The sequence below is a fragment of the Hippoglossus hippoglossus genome, chromosome 15 (assembly GCF_009819705.1).
Source record: "Hippoglossus hippoglossus isolate fHipHip1 chromosome 15, fHipHip1.pri, whole genome shotgun sequence".
NCBI lineage: Eukaryota > Metazoa > Chordata > Actinopteri > Pleuronectiformes > Pleuronectidae > Hippoglossus > Hippoglossus hippoglossus.
The window spans coordinates 5,295,903-5,314,791 of NC_047165.1; the positions used below are offsets into that span (position 1 = coordinate 5,295,903).

The following is an 18,889-nucleotide window of genomic DNA, read 5'->3' on the forward strand; positions in this document are numbered from 1 at the left end:
CCTTGGTGAGGTAGTCATGTATGTTGAGCGTAGCCAGCTTGGTGAGGTGTCCATTGAGGCCCAGGGCCATAAGGAAGCCTGCATACTCATTGGCCAGCTCGGGGCTCTTTGGCTTGTTGTAGGCGATCCACGCTGAGTCGACCTTAACAAACACAAAATGAAGTCAAGTATATTTTTTCCAGGAATAAGAAAGAGTTGTTTACTACAGGGTGAGAAAGTTTGCAATGCAAGCTTGAACAAGTGCAAGTAGTTTCTGAGTATTTCCAAATTTCAAAAGGTGAACATTCTGAATAGATTGAAGATAAAAATGTCTGCCTGATGGAGACGATAGAGGAAACATTACAGCTTCACCCAAATTATTAGGGTTTATTATGAAGTCTATGAATATAAACAGCGAATTTAATTTGAAAATATCCAACATGGCAGTCTGTAGAAACAAGTGAGTGATCGGCTGCAGGTATGTAGAACTGAACATGAGGCCTGATGAGAGAGGAGAGCCCCTCTGGTTTCAGACAGACCTGTGAAGCTGGAGCTATTTTGAGTCCGGCGGCGACTCCGTTATGGAAACTGGGCCAGCCGGTCATATTGGGAGGAACATCAATGTTCCCACTGTTCAGATCCACCGTCGTGTTCCTCGGAGGAGCTCGACCTGCAGAGAAACAAGAGAACTACAGGGTAAAAGAATAAACTACACAAACACTGAACATGACAACATTACCCATGTCTTTTCATATATTTCTCCAAATGACTAAGACTCACAACTTCCCAGGTTTGATCATGTCGCACTTTCATCTACTTATTTTCACTGTTTGAATAGGAAACAATCACTGTCATTTATACAAGTTAACCTGATGGACATCGTCCCATTTCTAATATCTATCAGAAAAGATCATCAAGCTGGACAATCACTACACTTTCTCACATTTTTATAAAATTGTATTATATTATAATCATTAATTGTTGTTTTTGCCCTTGGAAATAGACATGTTTACTTGTCTGGGTTGTTCCACAATAAACCATTTATCGAATGGTATTAGCCAATGCACACGCACCGGTGAGAACATTCACATCTCAACATTAACAGATTTTACCTGTCAGGTTGAGTTTGGGGACAGGCAAAGGTTCAGTCGGTACAGGATGATAGGAGAAGAGAGTGAAGAGGCCTCGGCCGACTGGGAGAGCCATGGTCCTCTGACACAGCTGCAGGAGTCTGGACAAGATACAAAGACGAGGACAAAAACAAAATATATTCTTTGAGAAACAGACCAATTTCAAATAGCACAAAAGAAATAAATCCCTTAAATAAATGAATGAGAAATCCTATGGAAGAGGATTGTTGCATCTATATTCTATTATAAGACACAGAGGCAATCAGGGCACACATACATAACACTCACTTGTTCTCTTTCTCCTCTATGTACTCGTGGTCAGAAACCTCTGGCAGCTGAACCACACTGACTCGGACCGGTCTGGAACTCTGCAGGAGCCTCCTGACCTCCTGGACCCTCAGATCCTGACTCCAGATCAGCCCAGTAACCTGGAAAGGAGGGTGTTAAAAAGAGAAATTCAAATCCATCCAGGCTGAGTTTTAAGTGATAGATGCCCAATCTAGTGATGTCAAGGAAAGTGATTTTAAAAATTCCTGAATCTGCCTCTTAAACCAGATCTGAACCAAAATTGAATGGGTTCTTTCCGGACTCATGACCCATCTCTGCCCCAAGTTTCATGCAAATAAGTTTAGAGTGGCAACAGAACAATAACGCAGGAAGCGACATTTGTTTGTTCGCTTACCTCTTGAATTATGTCCGACATCCCGTCTTCCTCCTCATCTGGCTCTGTGGTCACAGGAGGCTCCAAGGACAGACCCGAACCTACAGACTGGAGACAAACACAAGTGAGACATAGGTTTACAAACCACAAGGAAAGTCGCCAACAATATATAATGTTGATATAATTTAATTATAAGCACTGCCCGGAATATGTATCATAATCTAACTGTTATTCAGAAAAACAATTTGGGTTTCAACTTATTTCACACTCACAGCTTTGCTCTTGGCCAGGGTCATCTTGTGAGCTTGTTTGGTCAGATCCTGTCGCCCAATCAGCATGCAGACCTCCTCAGACCAATCAGAAGACGGCTGTTCCCGGCAGCGGTAGATGGCCTCTCTGATGGGCAAAGCAACACCGAAGGGGACGGACTCCAGGTCCTTCAGGGTGAAACCTAGACCAGTGAAATGAGGGGAATGAGCGTTTATTTCTCATGCCACACAAAAGGCATCTGAAGACCTACTTTAGAAGCTGTGATGCTGGTAAAGAGGCTATACTGAATAACATTACATCTTCCCCAGTGTAAATAATGCAGGTAAAAAAATCACTTATGCATGTCCTACCTTCTGAGGCGAGCCACACCACCAGCTGCTCAGCCAGACTCTCACTGGAAGACTTGAATTTGACACTGCTCTGTCTAGAATAAATACACATGAAAATTAGTGAGGTAAGTTATTACTGATTTAATGTAATGTCAAGCAAGAAATCATGAAATGTAATAATTGAAAACATTCTGAGGAAAAAACAGAACTTTAAAATCCCTTTTTATAAATACTCTCAATGAAATTCAGGTATAATGACAATGTATAATGATAAATTTTATATTATTATTATAAAAAAATATATTATAAGGATAAGGAGTTAAAGCCCTTCTACTGTGATCTTCACAGACCTTCCCACTGTACGTAACTATTTAGCTGCTGTGAAACAACACAAAAAAAAAAAAAAATCAACTCCCCCTCTCACTGCTGTGAGGGAATTACCTTCTGTAATGTAGTTCACTGGCACCAGTCTTGTGGCCTGAGAAAAATAAAGATAAGAGTGATGAACGAGAGCAATACTCTGGGGAAAGAGGTCAACTGGTTCCAAAATTGTATCCATCATTTGCTCATTCCATTGAACTCTCGACTGCATTTTCAAACCTGCACTGACTGCTTGTTGAAATTTGTCGGTAAAAAGAAAAGGGCACTAAAATGAAGGTGTTCAATCAAGACAACATCTCGTTCCTGGTGAGTGGAGGACAACGCTTATGTGGGATGACATATGCTATTGTTTGGTTTTATTTTGTCACTGAAATTAGAAAAAAAAAGTCACTCTGCACAAAGCCACTCACAAAGTCAAGATCCAATTCTGTGTCAGTGCAGAAAAAAGGACCTGCAGCGACTGCTCTCACCTCAGCGCTCAAACTGCGAAAATCGGGTGACACACAAATCTGCGTCACACACCTTTCTCTCTTTGTTTCTCGAGCCTGAAGCAGGGAGTTATGGGACTGGCAGGTAATAAAGGCTGGTTGTCAATAAATGTTCACACACACACACACACAGTGAAAGGTTTCCGTCAGAAACACACGTCCCAAGTCCCAGGATACGAACAAAGACGAGTAAAATGATGTTCGAGCTGGTCACAAGACACACGAACACAAACGGACCTGCAGAGAGCTTGACCAGGTACGTGGACACATCAGTCGAAGTGGCATTTTCATCTCCGGCGATGTAGAGAGCGTAACTCTGAGGGGAAAAAGGCCAAATGAGACAAAGAGAGGAGATAAAAGAGATTTAGAGCAGGTATCAACTGTGCTAAGTCAGATCCTTTAAGTTATATCAGTCTGATTTTTACCCCTGGTCATGTTTTCACCACACCGTCTGTTTGTTTGTCAGCAGGATTACGCAAAAACTACGGCTTTCCAGGAAACTGGGTAGAAGGCTGTGACACGTTAAAGGAAAATATTTACCATACGTGTGAATTTAATCTAAATGTGCATCTTCTCTATAACAGTTCATCTGATAAGCAAAAGCAAGAAATGTCTGACAGACAGAGTGGGACTGACGATACTGGCTGCAAGGAAAGAAATATTTAACTCAGGAGGCATTTAGAATTACAGGGAGGTGAACCAGAGGGCTAGTTAGCTCATGAGCCATTTCTACTATAATAGCATTACTCTTCCAACTGCAGATCCTGGATAATATAACATCCATCACAATATAAACCAGCAGAGTGCACAAGAGCCAAGAGTAAGCAAAGCACGGACATGCATGCAAATACCGTCCATATTCACATGCACATGAAAAGACTGTATGAGGGCCTTTCTATTTATAGCCTTGATATGAAGCCCCAAATATAGGCTCAGTTAAAACAGCCAGTCTAATCCAACTGCAAGCTGCAATGTCTGCAGGGTCAAGACCAGTGCAACCTGCGCCACCATGGGGTGAAGAAAAGGGATGGCAGCAGCATTATAAACTGGTAAACATAGAGATGCCGATATGCACCATCTTCACTGATTAAATTCAGTTTAGATATTTAACCTCTGTTGGGCCTTGGGGCTGTTATGCACCATTCTTGTTTTAGGTGCTGTAATCCTTTACATATCTCAAGTTTTTTTATAGCATTGGTCAAACAGCTATATATATGTATGATAGAGATTAATCCAATGACTTAACGTACAATGTATTTTCATACTGATCTTTCTACAGTTTCTACAGAATAAATACTCTATGTATAAATATCTATATCTGTATATCTCTAATGTTTCTCTCAGTCTGGTTAATAATAGCTAATTAACTAAAGTTTGTTCCTCTCAATCATTAAAAAAAAATCACTTTTGTTGTGAAGGCATCGCTAGAATCCAAACACATCAAACTTTTTTTAAACTAACTAATAAAATAAGTAAATGACAACTTTCTAAACGCTTCAAATGTCTTTTTTTATCTTGCAGTGGACAGAACGTTTTTAACATCACTGGTTAATTATATTTTTAAAAAAATGGACACTTCATAAACAGACTGGGGCTAAGTCGTCATTGCCTCCGTCATCGTCTAGACAAACAATAGCAGCCGGAAATAAGACTTTTTCCAAGTGTCCTTTCTTCCATGATCATCAAAGGTTCAATACAACACCCACCCACCCACACACACACATCTATACCATGACGTAATTGCTCTTTATGTTCCGAAAAACAATCACAGACCTGCTGTACGAACAGATTATCAGACTGCATCTCAATCAAGGCTCAACTCTTTACCCTCAGTCTTGCTCGCACGCACAGACACACAAAACCACAAACCAGAAAGCCTGTGAGACCTGCTAAGGACTGCATAATATCTGACTAATCGTATCCGTCTATCTATAAAAATGTTGTTGCGTTACTGTGACATTTTTTATAAAACCTTTCACGTACAGCTGCAGTTCCTCGCTCCCTGTGACAAATCAAATTAAAATATACAAATTGCTTCACATCCCAGTTTGAGGATGCTTGTATTATTTGGGTGTCGTGGAGTCTCATTGTCATTTGTTCGGTACTGATAATGATGCTGAAATTTAACCATGGTAAATTCTGCTGTACAGACGATCAAATGTTCATTAAATCTGCAGTTTTCTTCCTAAAAAAAACCTGGAAAAGAAGGTAATTTGGGACTTTTGTAATTACTCTTACTCAGATTTCTCTACAACTATATGTTTGATTTATTATTTTTTTGATTGTGCAGGCAGTTGTTTCAGTTACAGTAACTATAGTCCGAGATGTTTATCTGATGAAACAGAGGAGCTTTGGTCGTACCAGAACCAGCAGCCGGGTCCTCTGACAGATGCCGGGCAGGTAGGGGAAAGGTGGGCTCTCTTCTCCTCTCAGACAGCTACTGAGCCAGCTCAACACACAGGGAGGCTCCGCCCTCAGGAAGGAGGGATGCTGCATCTGGCCAATCATGGCTGAGAGCAGACAGGTGAAGAGAAGAGAGGGTGACAAGTTGGGAAATGGAAACAAAAGAGGAAGGAAAGAGGAGTTAACATGATATTGGTTTGGACAGGAAGTGGAGACGCAAAATCAATTTTCGTACGTACAGTCCGAATCTGGCCCACATCTCTATATAAAAATTAAAAAAAACAGACATGCAAAGAAACCTTACGGCCTTTGTCAACCACAGACCATCCAGCCTCATCTATTCCACTACAACACGTCTCGTCTGCTTCCTGACTTGATACCGTAATTAAACAGGTCTTACCCTGGTCTATGAGGCAGCTCTCAGTGAAGCCACTAATTAATGAAGGGTAGTCTCTCCAGTATAGATCCACATATTCATCCAACTGGAGGTCTCTGCAAACAGAACAATTATATATTAATATCCCTGTGCAGCAATGACTCAGTGTACTTGAACACATCACGCATACTCATACTGAAGATATCTACAGCACTAAAGGGTCGGAGGTAGGATTTCATTATTACCATAGTGACGAAACAGTCAATACATCGACCTTGTGCTGCAGGACAATGAAACAAACATCTAAAAATGGCTTTACGTACATTTTTAGCATCTGTGGCATTTAACTCGTCTTTGGCAAGTAATTAAACACATTAATCAGATAGTCAATAGTTTTTAATCCTGGTAGCAAACCCCCACAACCACACAATTGTGGAAATGGAAAGGAAATGTACTTTGGTTATTGTATAAAAGTAAATAAGAATTATATAGAAGGAAAAAACACTTTCAGGGCTACGGGAGCAAATCAATCAAGGCAGTGATATTTAATTTTAATGTAATATTTATAACTGGATTGTAAATATCAAACTCTTAAATAAGGTTATATAAAGGTTGTAAAAAAAACATGTTATCTCTCCAGAACAATATCACATAAAACCATCAGGATCACCATAATGTTGTATCAGACAGCCTGATAAAAGCAGAAACAGTAAAAAGAAAAACTACACCATACTTCACAACATCCCACATACAAGCCAACACAGGCCAATTACTCTGTAGAGCGCTTCACTCTCCCACTCCACCTATTCTGTGAATGTCATCGGCACCAATCACAGCGGTCTCTTCACAACCTGTTGAAGTCTATTTCTCTGTACACGCCACTAAAGAGCCTTGATTACACACAAGCTTTCAATGAAAACAATGAACAGCGTGTTCACCTTTTCTTCTTGTGGTAGGAGCTAAAAGTTGTTGGCAGGAAAGTAGATCAGGTTCTTTGTTGTAACAAATGTCACAAGTCTCTTCTCGATTTTGTAACATTCGTGTATTAAAGCAACAGTTCTTGCTATTTCCGCTATTTCATATTCATTCAGTTCCATGTGTGCATGACTTTACTCCCTTTATTAATCTGTGAATACACTGCAAAATGCTCCACTCACTTGATCAGCCCGCACCAGTCACATGCCATTTACTTTCCTCAAAGCAGCTAAAAGATCTTAAACACACGTGGGTTCAGCAGTGGTTACCTGGCCATCTGCTGCAGCAGGCACACCAGCGACGAGGCTCTTGCTCTCTGCAGCTCGTCCAGCTGCAGCTCCTGATAGAGCAGGTGGAGGACGTAGAAAAGTGCAGGAATGTGCGGGAAGAGAGGAGCTGAACTGTCCAGCTTCAGTGATGGACTGGAGGGAGAAGAGACCTGAAACAAAGGAAGAGGAGAAGAAGGGAAAGAGTTAAGGAGCAAAAGGCAAAGTGTTAAAAAGGGGATAATATGTTTTCACTGTATGATGTAGCAGTAAATTTGTACTAAACCGTCCATATTCAAGTAAATTATTATTTTTTTGATTTTATTAACACAAATGAATGGAAATTGGAGAGTAGGCCGGAAGACGATGGGTGAAAAACCTGGAGCTACGTCACATCAGGTTTTATTCAAAGAAAGTGCATCATGTCCATCCTTGTCTAAACCACATGTGCAAACCAACTAAATCAAACAACATGCAAATAAACAGATCCACCCAGAGTGAGTTACATACAAAGGACATGCCCTCGATTTCTGTGGTGACAGTACAGGAGTCCACAGGACCACAGGCAGGCTGGAAGTTCATCTGACGGTGGTAATGAGACCCCAACAAATAGTCCCAGTCCTGCAGAAAGAAAGCAAATTAAAAGCCAGTAGAAACAGGGGCTAACCGTCTTACCGATGGTTTTCTTTGACACCAACTCTAGTTACAAAGCATTCATTTTTTACAGTGTTTTCTCCAGATGAAACTCTGTAGTTTGTTCTTTCCCACAAACGTGCACCATCCGTTCGAGAAAACAAATCTGCAAGTTATCTTAAAGTAGATATTACTGTGTTTAGTGCTAATTGTGCTACAAACATCACATCACAACAGATCATACTTGAGTCACACACCTCATCAGAGCCTCCGTCAGAGGGACGCGCCTTCTTGGCTGCAATCACGGGAGAGAGAGGCACTTCAAAATGCAGCTGGGGAGACATGGAGGACAAAGAGCAAGGTCAAGAACCAGGTTTGTGAGGCTTAAAATAGAAAACACTCGTGCAGGTGACTTACATTTCTTGTCCAAGTAAGGCGCTCAGTGTTGTAGCCCATCAGTGTCATGAAGCAGGTGACGAACAGGTTCCACTCTGCATGAGCACTGGGACCGCCGGGGGCGTTGTAGATGTTATACCACTTCACCAAAACCTGCATAATAACAGTTTTTAATCAGTTTTAAATCCATTTAGATTTTGGTCATTATAAATAAAATAATTTGAATGCATGGATAAAATAATGGTACTTTTCATAGCAGACAGAATATCTGGTTGCATAGTATCACTGGTTCTCTAAGAGTCTGTTACATATTTGATATTTGCGCATTAATCAAAAAAAAAAAACTACATCGTTATGGTGTTATTGACCAATAGGACAATGCCAGCCAGCATTTGTTTGACACACATGACCGAATTGTCCATTCCATAGCAGTGTTTCTAGAATTAACCATGAGTCCAACGAACCTTCATGGCAGCTTCCTTGGGCAGGATTATACGAATCGCCTGAAGGCATTTCCTCACTGAAAGAAGTCAGAGAAAGAAAAAGTGACAATGTAGAAATACAACATGTAATTCTAGGAATAAGTAATAATGGGTTTGGCAAAGGGAAATGACATGACCATAACTTCACTCCACGTAAGAAATGCTGATTCTATATCATATAACTCAACCCTCGACACACAAGTCCCCATATTAAGGTTATAGTTTAGTCCAAAGGTCAAAGGAAAAAGGCTCAGATTTAAGAGTTAAGACAACTTGGTGAGAAATAGTTTAAAGAACTTCCAGTTGATGTCTTGATGCTGCACCAGAACTTTGCGAGAGAAGAGTGTTGAGTTTCCTCTACACTCATTTAAAACAGCCTCTTCTCAAGAAAGGAGGAAATTAAAAAAGGAAACACCACTATGGCAGTAATGAGTATAAGTGTCTGCTTACAACGCTGACCAATCAGATTCCTAATCAACGTCACCGTCAGTTAATTGAACATCCAGTGTGGGAAAGGTCAGGGAAGAAGGGGATAAATGGCATTTCATTAGAGGGAGAAAGCTTCTCCTGTAGGATTGATTAGTAAATAATGGGGGACAAAGACACAAAGGAAGGGACACACACACACCACAGTGACAATACTTTGGTTCTTTTTCATGTACAAGGTAATTAATAAGTTAAGAGGTGGTTGAAAAACGTAATGATTTAAAAGTTAATTGTCGAAGCAGATGCTGAGATGTGAACAGAAGCAGGTGGTGGGTAAAAAAAACTAAACATGTTGTCAGTCTAATGCATATTTATAATTTAAGTACTTTGTCATGAACTGTTTTTTATATTCAAGAGGAAAACTCGGGGTGGAAATGTTTCCCCAGCGACTGCAACAACACGTCATTTCTAGCACTTTCAAGCTTTCTATTTATCTGCTGAATGGACTTTTTCTATCTAACTGCACAAGCAATTATCTGTTTGACATCAAAGTGTTTGTCATGGAAACATAAAACTTGTTTTGGTGTAATAGAAAAATTATCCGACAGGACATGGTTAGTGAAAAGACATTTTGATGGAAACATTCTTATAATTGCTTTAGATTAAATCTTGACGCGGTGGTAATTTGTCTTAAAAAGGGGAAAATGTTGATTGAAATGTGTATTATTTTACATTTTGATGCTTTTTCTCGACTGTGTGGCATCGGCAGTTTCCTCAGTAACAACAAAGAGGTGAGTTACATTTGCTTCTCAATCTCTCAAGCTGACAAAAAATATTTTCTGGCTTTAATTGCCTCAAAATATATTACCGTATTTTAATATTTTCCAATGCAAATAGTCTTTCAATTCTACTCTTATCCCACCAGGACTTAATTATTTAGATGTCTTTATTTAAACACAATTCTGTAATACATAAGGCTTCCATGGGACATGAAAAATATACCAGTTCATATGAAGTCATATTTATTTTTAGTCCACTAACATGTTTCCACAGAAAAATAGATTTTTTTTTTTTTTAAAGGCATGGAAACATGTGTCTCTGATTTTTCTCACTCAGCTACACACTGAAACTTCACTGATATAATGGCTTAATCATTATCAGTGGGATGCTGTGGGCCTGTGTGTGTGTGTGTGTGTGTGTGTGTGTGTGTGTGTGTGTGTGTGTGTGTGTGTGTGTGTGTGTGTGTGTGTTGTAATGGCATCAATACATCAAGATTATACGTCACTGCGTAACAATGTAGTGCAGCTCTCAAACCTAATCTCCAGGGCTTAACTGCTCTGACTCAGCCATAGGTGTGTGTGTGTGTGTGTGTGTGTGTGTGTGTGTGTGTGTGTGTGTGTTTGCACTGAAAAGTACACATATTCACAACAGAAATTGTTACTACCCAACAGTAACAGTACAAAAACGCAATATGGATGCCTGTAGATCATATTTGTTTAGTTCAATTTCTTGAACCTTGTCTGTCTGTATGTGTGTGTGTTTATGTGTGCGACAGTGTGTCTGTATGTGTGTGTATATGTGTGTGAGAGTGTGTGTGTTTGTGTGTGTGTGTTGATGTGTGTGTGTGTCTCACCCAGCTCCGAGGTAGCGATCTCTGGGACGGAGATCCTCAGCATTGTGCCACTGTTGAGTTCCTACACAGATAAAGAGAACGAACACAAATTCAATTCACACATTCAGATCAGTTTCATGTTGTTGCAGCACAACTGCTCAGGTGGTCAGTGTTGTGGCAGCTTCATGACGACAAATCATCTACACTGTACCTTAATCAGAATTAGCAGATATTTCGATTTTTACACATAACATTAACAATGGCTCGGTCCTATTTACATGTTCCGACGATGCAGCTAGATGGAATCAAGTCATCATTAATTCAATTATATAAACCTATGCTTTTCTAACAGTGACATGTCAAAACGTCTGCTGTAGAAAGGTCTGTTGTTCGGAGAATCTAAAATCCACTTTTATAGAAAAGTTCATTAGTGTGTGCAGTGATTCATTATCTCCAGCTACACAGACAGAGAACGGCTGCTGCTCCTCCCTGTATCAGTCTGAGTCTCAAACTGACTCCATGAATTATTGTTACCTACCGGATCCAGGTATTCATAGATTTCTTTAACATTGTGAGATAGGGAGGTTTTCACCATTTTCGATGATTTTAGAATAATAATTCATATATCTTGATGAAAGGGAAAAACATTTTTAGGGAACAGCATCTATGAGTGTGTGAAATTTGGTGCAGTTCAACTGAGTGCCATACTAGTTAACATACTAACACTGTACAATATATCTATCAAACAGTGTTTGATTGGCATGAACCAAAGTTAGCAGCAGTCTCACCGGGAGTAAAATGCATTTGTAGTACGTCAATGAAAACACGGTGGAAGGTAGTCGCAGCACAATGGAGATTTTTCAGCCTTTCACACATGGGAATAGTGGGAAAATGTCACTTGTTACTTTATTGGCATATTTTCTCCAGCGGTCTTGGCCCTGTTCTGTCATTATTTCGCTGCACTGCTGAACTGATTCATAAGACCTCCTGACGAGAAAATAAACCCTCGACCTGACAACACACAGAGCAGCCGCTGCTTTACAAAGTCCAGCGAGCGGCTTCAGCAAACAACTGGTGTCCAGACTCACATCAAGGAGTCAAACTGTAACTTTCTGTTAACGAGTCCTTGGACTGAGGAGACTGTGTCTATATCCAGTCTGACAGTATGAACCCACAGGGCAGAAACATACACAGCTTTGTGGGTTTGGAAGAAACTTGGAAGAAAAATTGGAAGAAACAAAAACTTCTGGAAAGGTTGTTGATGATCATCCATTCAAAATCCACTTTCTGTTAAATTTGCCTTGATTTAAACTAATAAGACCATTTCCTCAAACGTCTTATTCAACACGAACTTGATCTGTCCTCACCTCTAGTAGCTTTTCATGCATATAAATGACATTTTCAAATATATGGTTCCAAGCATTTCTCCAGATCAAAATGTTGGAGTTGGTTCTTGAAAACACACAGAAACAAACCTACCAGAGTGACCCGGTTGCAGACGGGGTCCCGGAGAGCATGGATGTAGGGCATGGCCTGTTGAAAAGAGTAATCTTCCAAAAACGAAGCTTCGTGGTGTTTAATGTTTGGACCCCTCAGCTCTGACACTGGTGAAGGCATCGCAGCCTGAAGGAGGGAAAAAGAAACGAGAGAGGTGAAGTGGAGTGAGAGAAAAAAGGGGGAAGGAAATGAAGTGAGCGGCCAAGATGAGGGGACAGACTATAATTTCTGAAATAGATCTTAAATAAAAAAGTCATTATTATAATCTGATTATTTCAAGCCGCAGAATGAAACAGGAAACCAAATCAAGCTGCCATATTTACTGAGAGATTCGAATTATTTTTCAAACTCCAGCAAAGACTGGAATTATTTACAATATATAAATTATGAAAACATGAATGACTCCATCAATTTGTATAATACATTTAAATGGCGATACCTCATCCAGTCTTTGGATGTGCCTGCTGCCAGCGTTTGCCGGCGTGCTAACGTTCTCCAGTGGCGTGTTGAGATGAGGGAGGTGGTTGGTCAGGTTGAAGGTGGGCGACAGGAGCCCGGGGACAAACACCTTGCTGACCTGGACAGACACAGTAATGTCACTTAAATATCCAGGAATGTCCGTTTACTATTATCAGCTGAAAAAGAGGGTTGTAGATCAAAAGGAGTTGATCTGGCTTTAAAAAGTCCTGCGTTCGTCCTCACCCTGGTGATTCCTGTGTAGAGAACCAGGCTTCCACAGGCCTCCAGAACCAGCATGGCATCTATGTTCTGTGGACCAAGGTTTTATAGTCAATAGCTTGTTAATGGTTGCAACATAATTATTTTCATTACAGATTAATCTAAATTTGACCTACATGTAAATTTGATAAAGCATGAATAAAGAAAGTACCTGCAAAGGTTCTGCATCTTTGGCAGGGATGGACGTGACGGAGGCAAAGATGAGCTGAGACGTATCATTACTCTCAATAAACCTCACACATCTGTGAAAACAAAGAAATAGATACAAATTTAATAAAAGAGTTTTCACCACCAATATGTTACATTTTAACTGTTTTAAGTGGTTTGTCCTTGTTCAGTAACTATTTGACCTTTGATTTAAATAATCTGTGACTTTTAATGTGCATAATAGTTTCTGTATCAAATTGAATTGTGTGAGAAAACCCTGTGTTTGCTGACCTGAGCTGTTGGTGAGATTCCACTAGGAAACAGAGGTATCGGTTCTCACAGACATCCGAGGTCAGGAAAACTTTAGAGGCCTGGCTGCTCATCTCCCTACGAATGAGTAAAGGTGAAGATTTAGTTGACAAACAAGAAGTAAGAATAAAAACAAACAACATAATAAAACTTCTTTGTAAACAGAAACCCATTCGGCAGATAATCTGAGAAAGATTTCACTGGTACCGAGGCAGTGAAGAGCCCTGAGTTTAAAAGACAAAGTGGAAATCAAATCAAAGTAAAATTATTAATCACAGACTTTACATCTATTTTCAGTAGAGTCCAGTGCTGGTATATTTACCTGTGACATCCAGCTGTGACCGTTTCACTCCACAGCTGCTCCATGCAGAGATCAGGTACAATGGGCTCCATCTCTGGCACCAGCATCGTCTCATTGACCGTGCTGTTGGGAGAGGTTAACAAGCCATGGTGGCCCCTGGGTGACGGGCTGTTGAAAGACGTGTTGAAGCGAGAAACCCCTGAGAAGGATGGAGCCGCCATTCCTGGAGAGTGGGCGCGGCTGGGACAGAAGGATGGTGGAAGAGAAATTAGTGCACATAGTGTGTATTATTGACCACTAGTGGTGTTGTAGAGAACTGTTTCAGTGAGCACAAGAATGCACACGTGCATAAATACATTTTTGCCTTGAACTTAAGAGTTCCACTCACCTTAAGGCAGCCATGTTGGATATACTCGGGGAATTAACGCGGGAATGTAATCCTGGTGAGGACGTCATGATCCTGCTCTGGTGGCTGTGCAGAGCGCTGCAGTGGAGCGGGGAGCCCGTGCCAACAGCACAACTAGACACAGAAAACCAAGGATGGGGTCAGACAACAGTTAGGGAGCAGAGGGTTGACTAAAGTAACGTGTCATGAATTATCATTCACTTGATTTTCCTTACCTTGTTCCAATCACAGGACCGAGCCCAGCTATCCCACTCCCTCCAGGCGAGTCCAGACGGGAGATGTTACGGAGATGAGAGGTCAGGAAACCTGAGGCCCTCAGACCCAACGGTGTGCCGAGTGGCTCTGCCGGACACCGCAGGACCACAGACCGCTCCTGATGGAGGTCAGAGGCTCAAGACGAGGGATAGGAAACATGGATGAGTGTGTCTGTGTGTGTGTGTGTGTGCGATCACTCACATCATTAGTGACCTTGCGCAGGGCCCATACAAAGTGTATTCCCTGTAAAGTGTCATAGGTGACAACTAAAGAGGGCTGAGAGCAGCTGAACACAATCTTCATGGTGGAGTCAGACGCGTACTGCACACGGGAGCCTTCAAACTGGCCTGGAATAGACACACACAGGGGTAAAAGAATGGCCTATTATTACTCATCTAGGAAGAGAGACACTGTGATTGTGTGCGAATGTGTCTGTACCTGTAGGCTTACACACTACTGGCGCGATCTCGTCTAGAGGATGCAGCATGCTGAACAATGTGGGCAGAGGTTCCCTGTAGACAAAAGAAAAAGCTCAGTGACTCAGTAACAAGCCAAATGACAATGTGTTGTGTGTACATGAGTGTGTGATTAGGAGGAGGACTTTAATGTAGGTGCATTTATTCAGGAATTGAGCTTTGATGTGTGCGACTGAATCTGTGCCATGAGCTTTTACGTGCACATGGAGTGTTACATGTACCCCAGGGGGAGCTGTGTGTCGGTAGCAGAGTTTTTTCGTTCCAACAAAAGTCCAAACTTGGTTGCCCAGACATCTGAGACCTGGAGGAGATGATAAGTTGAACAGGAGAGACATATTTAACATGATGTTAAATTATTGTGTAATAATGACAATATTCATCTTAAATGAATAAAATGTACTTTATGAATAAAGAAATGGATGCATTCCAAATTGTATGCTTCAGAAGTGCCCTTTCCCTTTATACTGACCAAATATGACTTCAAACAAAGACCCATAGGAGAAAAGGATGCAACCAAGCACACACACAGTTTAGACACAGGCATCTGACATGTATTGGGTTCTTTCCCACTGTCAATGATCCAAATTCTCCATTACAACTGGTTATCCAGTCAACAGCTCAGCCCAGGGGGATCTAAATAACACTCACTAGCATGATGATTTGAAATGCTGCCTTTCCAAAGTGGATACTTGAGAATTTAGGAATTCATCCCTCCATAAACAGGAATTTATTTACAGGTTAAGATGAAAAAACTTTCTGAACAGAAACTGTTTTCCTTTGAGAGTCTTGTCCCCTCTTATTTGGTGGATTTAAACATTTTGCGGTGGTGTGTCTCTCACCTGGAACGGTAGTGGTGAGATGAAATCCTTCCCAGTCACGGTGTGAACGTTGACACAGCTACTCTGGACGATACACACAGTCTGTTCCACTTCCTCCTCTGTAAAACATTATTAAAGACATTGGTTTTTTTTTCTGCACAACCAAATTAAAGTATAACTTTTAACAGAAATTGTTTTTAATCTTGTAATGATACCGTACCATCTTTCTTGTTCTTAGGAACAGCAAAGTTACACCATAAGGCCTGTAGACAGAATCAAAAGGATTGATTGACATATTTTGGCCAAGAATCTCAACATATATGGTTATTTATTTCAGATACATGGCCTTTTGTGTTACCTAGGAAGATAAATGACATCTAACTGACACCTGAATTATTATCTAAAGTTCAAAACTGAGAATCAAAATTAAATACTTCAGATTTCCTAATTTCTCACAGATCCATCCAGAGACATTTAGAATGGCATAGCATTTAGTTTACAGTCTGAAAACAGGGTTTAGTAACATACCTGTTGCACTGGGCTGTCGACGGTGAAGGCCTTGTATACGCTGGAGGATTGAGTCCGACTTCCCTGACTCCAGACGACCACATTTCCTGCTGTGTAGAGCTCTTCTTCGAACTCAAAGTCCTCTTGCCTGACTCCCATGCAGCCCTTCCTAAGCTGCCAGCATTCCTGTCAATCAAAACGTGCCCATGTCAAGACAACAAAGACTGAATCAAAAAATCCACACTGTACTGAGAGGTAAACTTGCCTGTACTGTATTTTTTTTATTATCCACCACTGTTAGTTTGATCTTCTTCAGTATTTTGCAAACAGAAGTACTTTTATGCTACAATATAAGCTCCAGTATGTAAAAGCCATGTAACGCCATGAAACCCACCTTTTCTCTCTCCTGCAGACTGACTTCCTGCAGGGACCCGACCAAGCCGGCGGCACCGTCTGAGGACCAGAGCTCCGACGCAGGCTGGAGCTCCCTGAGCTGCAGGTTGAAGGCATTTGGATGGTTCCTGCAGTGCTCGCGGCCAAACGGGACAAACGACTGCAATTCCCCTGCGGCGATCATCGTGGCTGTCTCTTCATACACGACTTCCGACATGAGTTACAGATATCAGCATTATTTCTGGGAAGAATACAGGATGAAGAAGGAAGAAATATATTTACAAAAACTCGTGTTTTGTTCTTCATTCATTGGTCACAGCCCAATCTTCAGAGTCTGAGAATGTGGTCTTCCCCTCAGACAAAGCTTGGGTAAAGATATGACTTCTGACAACACCAAAAACTGTGGTGAAGTATTTATAAGTTTCTGACTCTGGGAAAAACTCCCCCAAAATACTGGATATCTGGACCATCTCATTGGCAGAATCACACACATTCAGGATAATCTTCTGGATCTTATTTTGATAAACAATGTAATGTTTTTTCACGTCAATTTACCTGAACCTCCCCAGAGACAGTTTGAACAGTGGGAGGAATATCTCCCACTGTGCAGGACAGATGGGAGAAAAGACAGGGGGGTCTTTTTATACTATTAAAATAAAATCTAGAAACAATAATTTATATAACAAGCTGAATCTTCAATGAAAGTTACTCTATTGCATGGGAATATTGTGTGGGACTAAAAGACAGGGCTGAAAATAGTGATTAACACTCATTTGAACCATTAAAATAAGACTTAAATTGCTAAATGTATATGGTAAACATGGTGCTACATCGTTTACCAGTACTGTGCTGACTTGCTGTCAAGCCAGTGAAGTACACAACTGTATTTGTAGCATCTGTATGCAACCAGAGTCAGAAACACGAGTGGAAGGATCGAGGTTGAGTGACAGAAGGGCTGAAAACACGTGTCAGGGAGGACACTTCACTTTGTGTCTGTCAAAACAATAACAGCTACACGTTCATTGAAGAGAAGAAGAGCAGCTGTTCAGACAGCGGTTGTAAAGTAACTGTGTTAAGTTGTCATGGTTGCACTCGAGTCGGTCAACTTCAAAACAAACAGACACACGCACTAAACAGCGAATAAACAAGAACACGCCATTATGTGGCATGTCACCGGTAGGCTAGCGTTAGCATGCTAAAGCTAAACCTCCCATAGAGCAACACTGACTTCACGGTTAGCCCTCAAGCTAACGCTAGCTCCGGCTAGCTTGGCGTCTGAAGGGCCGTTTGGCGGCTGACCTGTCAATAAGGAATCGTCTGGCTCTGGTCGCGGAGTCCTCGTCCTTCCTGTGCGCGAGTCTCCACCGGCTGCGACATACAAACAACTCGGGGCAGGAGCCAAACTGCGGATTTGGCTACGGCAGGTTTTCAAAAGAGCGCGGACATGTTGGCTGTCCCGTCATCCTCTTCCTCCGCCGGCCAGCCAATCGGCGCCGAGGAGGAGGGGAGGGTGGCGCCGATTGGCTGGATTCACCGAGGTCCCAGTTTCATCCAGATGCTGCTCAACGGCCCCGCCCCCCTCCAACATCTGCTCGCCTCCATCATCACATCCTGAGGAGCAGATTAGATTAGTAGATTAGAAGTGAATCAGGGGATTTTGAGGTTATTTTCTCTGAATAAACATCTGCTCCTGCTACTGTACAGAATAACACACCTCATTATCCCATTTATATAGATAGATAGATAGATAGATAGATAGATAGATAGATAGATAGATAGACAGACAGACAGACAGACAGACCAATAGATAGATAGATTGATAGATAGACAGATAGATAGATAGATAGATAGATAGATAGATAGATAGATAGATAGATAGATAGATAGATAGATAGAGCAATATATACTTTTGTCTAAAAAAATACTATAATATGAATCTGTTGTATAATGTGAACTATTTTCATATTGTAGACACACAGGCTGTGTACTGTACTGTCTCATGTAACTCCTCCTGCATCTGAGAAATCTAATTCAGCAGAAAGGGGGTCATGAAAAATTCCACCTGAGGGCGAACCTGGATTCTAGGTGTCACGGCTGCTGATGGATGTCGCACAACAACAGGGATTGATCTGACTGAGTTAACTCTCCCACACAATATCAGTGCAGCTGCCAGGGTGTGTGTGTGTGTGTGTGTGTGTGTGTGTGTGTGTGTGTGTGTGTGTGTGTGTGTGTGTG

The 18,889-nt window shown here is 41.3% G+C and overlaps 1 protein-coding gene across 1 annotated transcript in view; it reads right to left on the minus strand.

Moving 5' to 3' along the window:
- Nucleotides 1-18,125, minus strand: part of anapc1 (anaphase promoting complex subunit 1) — a 34,117-nt gene extending 15,992 nt beyond the window's left edge. The window contains exons 1-33 of the mRNA XM_034609717.1: nucleotides 17,954-18,125; nucleotides 16,656-16,895; nucleotides 16,283-16,447; nucleotides 15,975-16,017; nucleotides 15,776-15,873; nucleotides 15,158-15,237; nucleotides 14,899-14,972; nucleotides 14,662-14,807; nucleotides 14,421-14,578; nucleotides 14,188-14,319; nucleotides 13,821-14,039; nucleotides 13,481-13,576; nucleotides 13,194-13,284; nucleotides 13,007-13,072; nucleotides 12,744-12,881; nucleotides 12,287-12,430; nucleotides 10,829-10,889; nucleotides 8,752-8,807; nucleotides 8,309-8,440; nucleotides 8,149-8,223; nucleotides 7,769-7,879; nucleotides 7,262-7,431; nucleotides 6,042-6,133; nucleotides 5,600-5,748; nucleotides 3,476-3,554; nucleotides 2,811-2,847; nucleotides 2,391-2,464; nucleotides 2,043-2,221; nucleotides 1,792-1,878; nucleotides 1,398-1,537; nucleotides 1,092-1,210; nucleotides 519-649; nucleotides 2-142 (exon numbers count right to left, since the gene is read on the minus strand). Of these exons, the coding sequence (XP_034465608.1) occupies nucleotides 2-142; nucleotides 519-649; nucleotides 1,092-1,210; nucleotides 1,398-1,537; nucleotides 1,792-1,878; nucleotides 2,043-2,221; nucleotides 2,391-2,464; nucleotides 2,811-2,847; nucleotides 3,476-3,554; nucleotides 5,600-5,748; nucleotides 6,042-6,133; nucleotides 7,262-7,431; nucleotides 7,769-7,879; nucleotides 8,149-8,223; nucleotides 8,309-8,440; nucleotides 8,752-8,807; nucleotides 10,829-10,889; nucleotides 12,287-12,430; nucleotides 12,744-12,881; nucleotides 13,007-13,072; nucleotides 13,194-13,284; nucleotides 13,481-13,576; nucleotides 13,821-14,039; nucleotides 14,188-14,319; nucleotides 14,421-14,578; nucleotides 14,662-14,807; nucleotides 14,899-14,972; nucleotides 15,158-15,237; nucleotides 15,776-15,873; nucleotides 15,975-16,017; nucleotides 16,283-16,447; nucleotides 16,656-16,871 (3,699 nt within the window). The 5' untranslated portion in view covers nucleotides 16,872-16,895; nucleotides 17,954-18,125. The remainder of the gene's footprint in view (nucleotide 1; nucleotides 143-518; nucleotides 650-1,091; nucleotides 1,211-1,397; nucleotides 1,538-1,791; nucleotides 1,879-2,042; nucleotides 2,222-2,390; nucleotides 2,465-2,810; nucleotides 2,848-3,475; nucleotides 3,555-5,599; nucleotides 5,749-6,041; nucleotides 6,134-7,261; nucleotides 7,432-7,768; nucleotides 7,880-8,148; nucleotides 8,224-8,308; nucleotides 8,441-8,751; nucleotides 8,808-10,828; nucleotides 10,890-12,286; nucleotides 12,431-12,743; nucleotides 12,882-13,006; nucleotides 13,073-13,193; nucleotides 13,285-13,480; nucleotides 13,577-13,820; nucleotides 14,040-14,187; nucleotides 14,320-14,420; nucleotides 14,579-14,661; nucleotides 14,808-14,898; nucleotides 14,973-15,157; nucleotides 15,238-15,775; nucleotides 15,874-15,974; nucleotides 16,018-16,282; nucleotides 16,448-16,655; nucleotides 16,896-17,953) is intronic.
- Between the last annotated feature and the right edge of the window lie 764 nt (nucleotides 18,126-18,889).